The sequence below is a fragment of the Phoca vitulina genome, unplaced genomic scaffold, assembly GCF_004348235.1.
Source record: "Phoca vitulina isolate PV1807 unplaced genomic scaffold, GSC_HSeal_1.0 scaffold100, whole genome shotgun sequence".
In the NCBI taxonomy this organism is placed as follows: domain Eukaryota; kingdom Metazoa; phylum Chordata; class Mammalia; order Carnivora; family Phocidae; genus Phoca; species Phoca vitulina.
In genome coordinates this window covers 1034353-1045746 of record NW_022589803.1, presented here as the reverse complement: position 1 = coordinate 1045746, position 11394 = coordinate 1034353, and the positions used below count along the sequence as shown (strand labels likewise).

The 11394-nt window shown below is 44.3% G+C and overlaps 1 protein-coding gene across 1 annotated transcript; it reads right to left on the bottom strand.

Annotated features, from left to right (window-relative positions):
• Positions 1–352: 352 nt before the first annotated feature.
• On the bottom strand, positions 353–2458 carry LOC116627731. The gene has a single exon (XM_032397616.1). It carries the CDS (start codon positions 1889–1891, stop codon positions 359–361), a length of 1533 nt encoding a protein of 510 aa, XP_032253507.1. The 5' UTR covers positions 1892–2458; the 3' UTR covers positions 353–358.
• Positions 2459–11394: the final 8936 nt, after the last annotated feature.

Below are 11394 nucleotides of genomic sequence, written 5' to 3'. Positions count from 1 at the left end.
ATTTTAGACAAAGAGACAATACATTTGTGAGGAATTTACAGGATAAGGAAAAAAATAGGTGCGGGGCTCCATCCCAGAACCCCGAGGTCATGACCTGAGCTGAAGGCAGTCACTTAACCAACTGAACCACCCGAACCACCCAGGGCCCCTGGTATTCGGTACTTAGTAGGTAGCACTAATGTCTACCAAGAAATCTGTTAAGTGTCTTGTTCACCAAGAAGGTGACCCGGGGCTCCACGTGGGAAATTTCAATGAAGGCTGTAGGGCTGTTAGGAGTCTCTGGGCCCCATGGATTCTGTATAGTTCTTGTGGGGGAGATGGGGGGAGGGCAAGGGAGTGGGGGCATCTGGAAGGTTGGCTAATAGTCACCTTCACAATACCTATTCAGAGAGGGGCACTCCTTTTTCCAGTGTCCCTCTCGTTTGCAATAGGCACATTGGTGTGGTCCTACAGTGGGGTGGCCTCTGGATCTGGAATTTGAGGGCCTCGGGTATCTTACCTCGGGACGGGCACCAAGCTGGTATGGACGTTGGTGAGGTTCTGACCACACGTGCCTCAAGGCATCCGCCAGCAAGGCTGCCTCCTGCCGCATCCTGCGCTCTTCCTCCTTCCGCCGGACCTTGTCTCGGTTTCGGAAAACATCGACAGCAATCTCAACCAACTGATATGTGGGCATTTCTAAAGCCCCTCTCACTCTTTGCAATTTCTTTTGAATGTCAGGGGCAGCTTGCCTTATGAAGGTGTTATTAACCATTTGTAGATTCTCTGGAGCTTCCGGGTCTATACCAGCATACTGCCGATAAGCCTTAAACATTCTTTCCAAGTAGTCAAAGGGGTCCTCGTCAGGCTTCTGTCTAACCTGCAGAATTTTATTTAAGCTTCTTTGTTTGGGGACTCCATTCTTCAGCCCTTTAAGGATGCAGCTCCGGTAATGCTCAAGCTTGTCTCTATCCCCCACATCATTAGGGCTCCACCTAGGGTCGGTTGTGGGTATGGCCAGGTATCCGATAGCTCTCACCGGAGTACACGGTGCTTCCTCGTGCATCTTATCAGCTTCAGCGCGCGCCTGTTCTAAGACCATACTACGTTCCTCTGACGTGAGGAAGAAATTTAGGAGCGTCTGAATATCTGCCCAAGTTGGATCGTAGGTAGCAAAAATAGAGGCAAAAAAAGTCTCCATTTTGATAGGGTCATCTAGGTAAGGAGGCATGTTGGTTTTCCAATTCAACAGGTCGGAGGTGGAAAACAGGGGACGTACAAAGATGAAACCGTGTGGCTGCCCGTTCCCGTAAACTCTGATCAGCGACTGACCCAAGGGGAATCTCCCTGCCTGAATTTGGGTGGCCCCCTGGTCCAACGGGGTAACCTGGCAGGTAGGACAGGGAGAGACCGCTAGCGGTCCTGCGGCATCTGGAGGGGAAGGGGATGGAGTTGGGGCCCGAGGTGCCGAATGTCTTGGGACAATGGCCCCGGCCCCTCCAAGCGGAGGTGACGGAGTGGCAGTATTTAACCGAATGGGTAATGGATCATCTATCCTAGCTTGAGAATCAAGTGAAATGTCCTCCTTCTGGGGACTCTGGTTTTGCGCCCAAATCATTGATTTTCTCTGAATTTCCTTATTCTGGCATAATAACATAAAAGATCGTACATATTGGATCTCCGACAATTTTCCTTCCCTTTTGCAAAATAAATCCAATTGCAAGATAGTATTATAATTTAATGAACCATTCTCAGGCCATCGTTCTCCCGAATCCAGGGAATATTGTGGCCAGGCAGTATTACAGAAAAATATCATCTTTTTCTTCATCATGAACTCATTGGTGAGCACTGCCCAGTTCCGAAGGATGCAGCCCAAGGGGGTACACTTTGGGATTGAATTCTTATTTCCCATTTTGTCTTCGTATTTGCAATACTAATTCTCAGCAGGTCACACAGAGCCAGTCTCACACAGACAAGTTTTCCAAGAAATCCAAATAGCCAAGAGAACCTCTGTGAGAGTAACTCCTGTTTTCCTTTCTACCAAAGGGAAAATTCCTTACCCAAGGCCTCTCGGCTGAGGTCGAACACAAAGAAAATTATCAGCAGTCGACTGACTGCTGTACCGAGATTACTCACCCAAGGGATGGCTTCCGAACCCCAAACAAGTTTCTCTGCCCCAAAGTAAAACTAGAAAGCACCGAAGGTTGATTCTGCCGTGCGGAGAGAGTTCGGAACCCAGTCCCGCACACGGGGCAAACCAGCCACCGGCAAAAGTACCCAGTTGGATTTAGAGTCCCCTTGCAGTCGCCATACTGGTTACCGAGCTGAAAAGTTTATTTGCTCGCGTGCCACGGAAAAGCCAAACACCACAGCACCAGGCTCTTGCAGAGAAGAAGGTCTGTTGCAAAGCGGCCAAGCAAACAGACATGAAGCCGGCGCAAAAATCGGTCTCCCCGCCTAACTTCAGAACAGTTTCTATAATCACAGGGGTTGGCACTACATATTGATGAAAAGGGCGGGGAAATTTGTGACTATTCATGAGGAAGGAAGGAGCACGGAGCATGCGCACTGAGCAAACGTAGAGGCCACATACCTCTCACGTTCACTTTGGGTGGAGACTTGACATTAAAATGAGGCCAAATGATAAATAAAATCTTTTTTTTTTTTTTTTAAGATTTTATTTATTTATTTGACAGAGACACAGCGAGAGAGGGAACACAAGCAGGGGGAGTGGGAGAGGGAGAAGCAGGCTTCCCGCGGAGCAGGGAGCCCGATGCGGGGCTCGATCCCAGGACCCTGGGACCATGACCTGAGCCGAAGGCAGACGCTTAACGACTGAGCCACCCAGGCGCCCCAATAAATAAAATCTTAAAAAAATAAATAAATAAAATGAGGCCAAATGAGGCCCCTGACAATGGGTCGTCACCTATAGGACAAGGAGAGGGCTGTGCATATCTTCTGAGAGCCAGTGTTAACTGAATGGGGTCCTGGATTGGATGAGGACTGCAGGGCCTTGCTTGTTCGTAGGCTGAACCTTATCTGAAAAGAAACATGGGCTGACCAGAGAAAAGCAGGTCTCTGAAAAACAAACTTTAAGTTTTCTGCTAGTCTCAGGGAAGCCTGGCTGGCTCAGTTGGTACAGCAGATGACCCTTGATCTTGGGCTTGTGAGCTCCAGCCCCACGTTGGATGTGGAGGTTACTAAAAATCAAATAAAACCGAAACTTGCCGTTAATCTCAACCTCATAAACTCCTCGGAGGCACAGCTTCTAATCCACTAATTTTTAAATTTATTTTAAAGTAGGCTCCACACCCAGTTTGGAGCCCAACATGGGGCTTGAATTCACAACCTTGAGATCAAGACCTGAGCTGGTATCAAGAGTCAGATGCTTAACCAACTGAGCCACCCAGGTGCCCCTAAATCCACTAATTTTCACTCTGCACCATGTTCTGTTTTCTTGCTAATGGGTATTTAGAACATTTAAAATTTTTTGCTATCACAGGACCCTGAACATATATATATATATTTTAAATTTTTTAAAGATTTTATTTATTTATTTGACAGAGACACAGCAAGAGAGGGAACACAAGCAGGGGGAGAGGGAGAGGGAGAGGGAGAAGGAGGCTTCCCGCTGAGAAGGGAGCCCGATGCAGGGCTTGATCCCAGGACTCTGGGATCATGACCTGAGCTGAAGGCAGACGCTTAACGGCTGAACCATCCAGGCGCCCCGACCCTGAACATATTTTAAACATACCAACCTAATGGGTGTGGTGTGGAGTGATACTAATAATTTATTGTAACTTTAATTTGCATTTTTCTACTTTTAATAAGTTTCGGCTTCTTTTTATGTGTGTTTATTTTTATTTATTTATTTATTTATTTATTTATTTATTTGCCCCTCAGTTCTCACGGTCTGTGAACTGCCTATTCATATCTTAACTGACTGAGCCACCCAGGCGCCCCTTCCTATTCATACCTTTAGCCCATTTTTCTACGGAGTTGCGCTTTTTTTCTTGTTGACTGTATAACCTAACGGAAAAAGAGTTCATCTGCCTCACGTGAACCAAAGCCAGCAAGTGCCCCACTGAGTGTTTGCAGCAAAGAAATCAAAAAGCTATTTATTGGATTATTGCCAACCAGAACAGGGAGCTAATGCTCTAAAGACCCAACTCCCTGAGGGCTTACAAGCAGGGCGTTCTCTCTTTTCTTTCCGTTTCCTTTTCTTTTTTTTTTTTAATTATGTGTTTTTAAGTAGGCAACATGCCCAACGTGGGGCCGGAACTCACCACCCTGAGATCAAGAGTCGCCTGCTCTACTCCCTGAGCCAGCCAGGTGCAGCCGAGCAGGGTTGTTATTGTTTTTTAATAGAGATTTTATATATTTATTTTTGTGGGAGACAGCACAAGCAAGGGCAGGGACAGAGGGAGAAGCAGGCTCCCCGCTGAGCAGGGAGCCCGATGTGGAACTTGATCCCAGGACCCTGGGACCATGACCTGAGCTGAAGGCAGACCAGACTGAGCCACCCAGGCGCCAGAGCAGGGGTTTTTAAAGGGTGAAAATTCACAATAAGGGTCTTGGGGTCATTCAGTTAAGGATTAGGTCAGCTGTAATATTTCTTTCCTTAATGGTTTTGTCACTCCTGGCGTCACCCTGTCTTTGGTGCGATGGTGGTGAGGCAGTCCTTCAGGTTCAAGGGCCTGGGACTGTACAACCTTGTTGCCAGATTGCATCAGTCACCTTTTGAGTACAAAGGCAGAAGGTCTACATCCTGTGACTATTCCTAAGCTGCAAACAATGACTATTTTTTGCACACAGCGCCTTGTGGTTGTCACCTCAGGCAGAATAGCATCCCACACGCTTTCTCAGAAGCAACTTCATGTTATTTCCTGAGGCCACTTTAAAGGTTTCTTTAGGGGCGCCTGGGTGGCTCAGTCGTTGGGCGTCTGCCTTCGGCTCGGGTCATGGTCCCGGAGTCCTGGGGTCGAGCCCCACATCGGGCTCCCTGCTCCGCGGGGAAGCCTGCTTCTCCCTCTCCCACTCCCCCTGCTTGTGTTCCCTCTCTCGCTGTCAGATAAATAAATAAAATCTTAAAAAAAAATTAAAAAAAAAGGTTTCTTTAAATGATAACTAAGGAAAAATAAATCAGTAAAACATAAACGGTAACTAAGGGCTACTTAACTCTGATCAGAGGCAGCTAGGAGCCATATATCTAATTGTGGGGCCTGCTGGGGGCTTGTATTCCTGGTTTCAATTGGCAGAAATTTTTATACTTGGTTTTTAAAGATTTTATTTTGGGGGGCACCTGGCTGGCTCAGTCAGTGGAGGGCATGACTCTTGATGTTGGGCTTGTGAGTTCAAGCCCTGCTTTGGTTGTACAGATTACTTAAAAAATAAAATCTTTTATTTATTTATTTATTTATTTAGGCTTTTATTGTTAAGTAATCTCTACATCCAAAAAATAGTCATTGTTTGCAGCTTAGGAATAGTCACAGGATGTAGACCTTCTGCCTTTGTACTCAAAAGGTGACTGATGCAATCTGGCAACAAGGTTGTGCAGTCCCAGGCCCTTGAACCTGAAGGACTGCCTCACCACCATCGCACCAAAGATATAAAGATATATCTATATCTATATTTATATCTATATCTACACCACATCTTCTTTATCCATTCAACAGTCAATGGACACTTGGGCTCTTTCCATAGTTTGGCTATTGTTGATAATGCTGCTATAAACATTGGGGTGTATGTACCCCTTTGAATGTGTATTTTTGTATCCTTTGGGTCAATACCTAGTAGTGCAATTGCCGGATCGTAGGGTAGCTCTATTTTTAACTTTCTGAGGAGGCTCCATACTGTTTTCCAGAGTGGCTGCACCAGTTTGCATTCCCACCAACAGTGCAAGAGGGTTTCCCTTACTCCTCATTCTTGTCAACATCTGTTCTTTCCCATGTTGTTAATTTTAGCCATTCTGACCAATGTGAGGTGGTATCTCTTTGTGGTTTTGATTTGCATTTCCCTGATGATGAGTGATGTTGAGCATTTTTTCATGTATTTGTTGGCCATTTGTATGTCTTCTTTGGAGAAATGTCTGTTCAAGTCTTCTGCCCATTTTTCTTGATTGGATTATTTGTTCTTTGGGTGTTGAGTTTGATAAGTTCTTTTTTTTTTTTTTCTTTTTTAAGATTTTATTTATTTATTTGACAGAGAGAGACACAGCGAGAGAGGGAACACAAGCAGGGGGACAGGGAGAGGGAGAAGCAGGCTCCCTGCTGAGCAGGGATCCATTCCAGGACCTTGGGATCATGACCTGAAGGCACACGCTTAATGACTGAGCCACCCAGGCGCCCTCTACTGAAAGTTTTTCACATGTAGGTGTTTAATCCACTTGGATTAATTTTTATGTATGACATGAGATAAGGGTCCAATCTGAATTGCCTGTGGGTAGACTGTTCCGGCATCATTATTTAATAGTCCATTCTTTCCCCACTACTCGATCATATATCAAGTTTAGACTCCACTGTTCTGTTGGTACGTCTGTCTGCTGTTAAATTAATTCCCTATAGTCTTCAATGATGTCGCTTTATAGAAAATCTTGGTACCTTTGTCTATGAGTTTTACCACTTCAGAAGTGTCTTGGCTACTCTGGACTCTGTTTCTTTCTGTAAATTTTAGAATTGGCTGGTCAAGTTCGAAGAAAATCCTGCTGGGCGTGCCTAGCTGGCTCAATCAGTAGAGCATGAGACTCTTGATCTCAGGGTCCTGAGTGTAAGCCCCACATTGGGCATGGAGCCTCCTTTAAAAATCCTGTTGGAGTTTTGACTGGGATTACATTTGAGTTACAGATCAACTTGGGAGAGAAATGACATCTTTAAGGTATTAGCGTCTTATCATAAACATAGTATATTTCTGAGGTCAACTTTAATGGCTTTCAAAATGGTATTATGACTTTCTCCATAAAAGTAATGCATATCTTAGCTCAGACTCAGTCCTTTTAATGTTTGTGGGCCCTATGCCTGGGGTCTCAGGGAAGTTACACTTTAACTTTTACCAAGGTCAGAATGACTTGACCAAACTTCAAAGCATGGGCTCTATTTCTGTCCTGGGCACACATTCTATATCTGCTTTGTTGACAAATAACCCATAAAAACCCATTTTGGGGGCACCTGGGTGGCTCAGTCAGTTGAGCATCTGACCCTTGATTTCAGCTCAGGTCAGGATCTCGGGGGTTCTTGGGATCTAGTCCTGCATCAGGCTCCTCCGCACCCAGCGGGGAGTTTGCTTCTCTCCCTCTCTTTCTCTGTCTCTCTCTGCCCACCCCTATCCCCACTTGCGTCATCTCTCTCTAAAATAAATAAATACAGGGACGCCTGGGTGGCTCAGTCATTAAGCGTCTGCCTTCGGCTCGGGTCATGATTCCAGGGTCCTGGGATCAAGTCCCACATCGGGCTCCTTGCTCAGTGAGGAGCCTGCTTCTCCCTCTCCCTCTGCTGCTCCCCATCCTTGTTCTCTCATTCTCTCTGACAAATAAATAAATAAAAATCTTTAAAATAAATAAATAAATAAATACATCTTAAAAAAAAAAACCAACAACCCATTTCAAACATAAGGAAGAAGACCTCCCTAAGTTCTCATGAGACTGAAGTCATTCAGCCTTACACATAATAAAAGCTTAAGATAAGGTCTGTAACTTTCTGAAATGTCTTTTGTCTAATGGTTTGTAACTTTTTATGTAAAACAACAACAACAACAACAATATAACTCTACACCAAGTGTTTCTTCCCTGGAGCACTCTCTTCTTTGTGAAGATTGTGTGTCCTGGGCAGCTGTCCTCTCTTGGGCCCAAATAAAACTCTTTCTTTTAGAGATTCTAAAAGGTTTGTTCGTTTTGCATCGACAATATATTTTATTTTATTTATTTATTTTTTAAAAGATTTTATTTATTTATTTGACAGAGAGAGACAGCGAGAGAGGGAACACAAGCAGGGGGAGTAGAAGAGGGAGAAGCAGGCCTCCTGCTGAGAGGGAGCCAGATGCGGGGCTCGATCCCAGGACCCTGGGATCATGACCTGAGCCGAAGGCAGATGCCCAACAACTGAGCCACCCAGGCACCCGACAATATATATTATAAATATCTGCTTTTTGCATTTGTATTTTACATAGTAAAAGAAGAATCTCTCTCTCTCTTTTTAAGATTTTATTTATTTATTTGACACAGAGAGAGAAAGCGCACAAGCAGGGGGCGCAGCAGAGGGAGAGGGAGAAGCAGGCTCTCCGATGAGCAGGGAGCCCAATGTGGGACTCGATCCCAGGGCCCTGGGATCATGACCTAAGCTGAAGGTGGACGCTTAACCAACTGAGCCACCCAGGTGCCTCATAAAGGAAGTATCTTATTCATAATGTTATAAACATGTCAATATTGTTGCCACTGCTCAAAATGCATTTTATTTTATTTTTTAAAGGTTTTTATTTATATAGGTAATCTCTACATGCCACATGGGGCTTGACCCTGAGATCAAGAGCTGCATGCTCTTCTGACTGAGCCAGCCAGGTGCCCCTCAAAATACATTTTAGAATAGTTCTGAATCTAATTACTTTCACAATGGGCGTTGCGTTGTTTTTTTTTTTTAAGATTTTATTTATTTATTTGACAGAGAGAGACACAGCGAGAAAGGGAACACAAGCAGGGGGAGTGGGAGAAGGAGAAGCAGGCTTTCCGCTGTGCAGAGAGCCCGATGCGGGGCTTGATCCCAGGACTCTGGGATCATGACCTGAGCTGAAGGCAGACACTTAACAACTGAGCCACCCAGGTGCCCCGGGCGTTGCATTATTTTGAATATCCTCAGCTATAGGAAATCACCGCACACTTGAGTTTTGGGAAAAGCCACTGGATCTTAGACTTTGATTCTAAGGTCACATTCCTCTGTACCTGAAATACATCCTTTAGAGGTTCTCCAGGCAGGGAAGCTTAGTTGTTTCTCTGAAAATTTACTGTTTACCTTTATCTTGCCCCATTCTTAAGAGATTCTGCTATTCCAGATTGAGAATTGCTTTCCTGCAGCATTTTAAGGATTTTATTATTTTTTAAAGATTTTATTTATTGAATTGAGAAAGTGAGTGGGCAAGAGAGTACATGAGCAGGGGCAGAGGGAGAGGGAGAAGCAGACTCCCCAGCTGAGCAGGGAGCCCAACATGGGGCTCGATCCCAGGATCGTGACCTGAGCCAAAAGCAAATGCTTAACAGACTGAGCCACCCAGGCTTCCCTTAAGGATTTTATTTTTAAATAATCTCTACACCCAAATGGCCCTCAAATTTACAACCCCAAGGTTAAGAGTTGCTTGCTCTACCAACTGAGCCAGCTAGGTGTCCCTCTTGCAGCATTTTAAAGATAGGTTCCGCCGTCTTCTGGAGTCCTGTGGTGCTTTTGAAAAGTTATATAGTTGGTTTCCCTATTGCAGTGTTTTCTCCCTCGCTCTCTCTCCCTCTCTCTCAAAATCTTCTCTTTGTCTTTAGTATCCTACAGTTTCAGTACAGTATGTCTAGGTGTGGATATATTCATTTTGATCCTGCTTGAGATTTGTTGTGAGTTATGGGTTGAATTGTGTCCCCCAAGATGATATGTTAAAGTCCCTCTGAATGTACTTTTTTTTTTTTTAAAGATTTTTTTTTTTTGATGTTGTGTTCCATGATTCATTATTTGCGTACAACACCAGTGCTCCATTCAGTACATGCCCTCTTTAATACCCATCACCAGGCTAACCCATCCTCCCATCCCCCTCCCCTCTAGAACCCTCAGTTTGTTTTTCAGAGTCCATCGTCTCTCATGGTTCATCTCCCCCTCCGATTTCCCCCCCTTCATTCTTCCCCTCCTGCTATCTTCTTTTTCTTCTTCTTCTTCTTTTTTTAAACATATAATGTATTATTTGTTTCAGAGGTATAGATCTGTGATTCAACAGTCTTGCACAATTCACAGCGCTCACCATAGCACATACCCTTCCCAATGTCTATCACCCAGCCGCCCCATCCCTCCTACCCCCCACCACTCCAGCAACCCTCACTTTGTTTCCTGAGATTAAGAATTCCTCATATCAGCGAGGTCATATGATACATGTCTTTCTCTGATTGACTTATTTTGCTCAGCATAACACTCTCCAGTTCCATCCATGTCATTGTAAATGGCAAGATCTCATTCCTTTTGATGGCTGCATAATATTCCATTGTATATATATACCACTTCTTCTTTATCCATTCATCTGTTGATGGACATCTTGGCTCTTTCCACAGTTTGGCTATTGTGGACATTGCTGCTATAAACATCGGGGTGCACGTACCCCTTCGGATCCCTACATTTGTTTCTTTGGGGTAAATACCCAGTAGTGCAATTGCTGGATTGTATGGTAGCTCTATTTTCAACTTTTTGAAGAACCTCCATACTGTTTTCCAGAGTGGCTGCACCAGCTTGCATTCCCACCAACGGTGTAGGAGGGTTCCCCTTTCTCTGCATCCCCGCCAACATCTGTCGTTTCCTGACTTGTTAATTTTAGCTGTTCTGACTGGTGTGAGGTGATATCTCATTGAGGTTTTGATTTGGATTTCCCTGATGCCAAGCGACGTTGAGCACTTTTTCATGTGTCTGTTGGTCATTTGGATGTCTTCTTTGGAAAAATGTCTGTTCATGTCTTCTGTCCATTTCTTGATTGGATCATTTGTTCTTTGGGTTTTGAGTTTAAGAAGTTCTTTATAGATTTTGGATACTAGCTATTTATCTGATATGTCATTTGCAAATATCTTCTCCCATTCTGTCGGTTGTCTTTCGGTTTTGTTGACTGTTTCTTTTGCTGTGCAAAAGCTTTTTATCTTGATGAGGTCCCAATAGTTAATTTTTGCCCTTGCTTCCTTTGCCTTTAGTGATGTTTCTAGGAAGAAGTTGTTGCGGCTGAGGTCGAAGAGGTTGCTGCCTGTGTTCTCCTTTAGGATTTTGATGGACTCCTGTCTCCCATTGAGGTCTTTCAACCATTTGGAGTCTATTTATGTGTGTGGTGTAAGGAAATGGTCCAGTTTCATTCTTCTGCATGTGGCTGTCCAATTTTCCCAACACCGTTTGTTGAAGAGACTGTCTTTTTGCCATTGGACATTCTTTCCTGCTTTGTCAAAGATGAGTTGACCATAGAGTTGAGGGTCCATTTCTGGGCTCTCTATTCTGTTCCATTGATCTAGGTGTCTGTTTTTGTGCCAGTACCATACTGTCTTGATGATGACAGCTTTGTAATAGAGCTTGAAGTCCGGAATTGTGATGCCGCCAGCTTTGCTTTTCTTTTTCAACATTCCTCTGGCTATTTGGGGTCTTTTTTTTTTTTTTTTTTAAGATTTTATTTATTTATTTATTAGAGAGCGAGCGAGAGAGAAACAGCATGAGA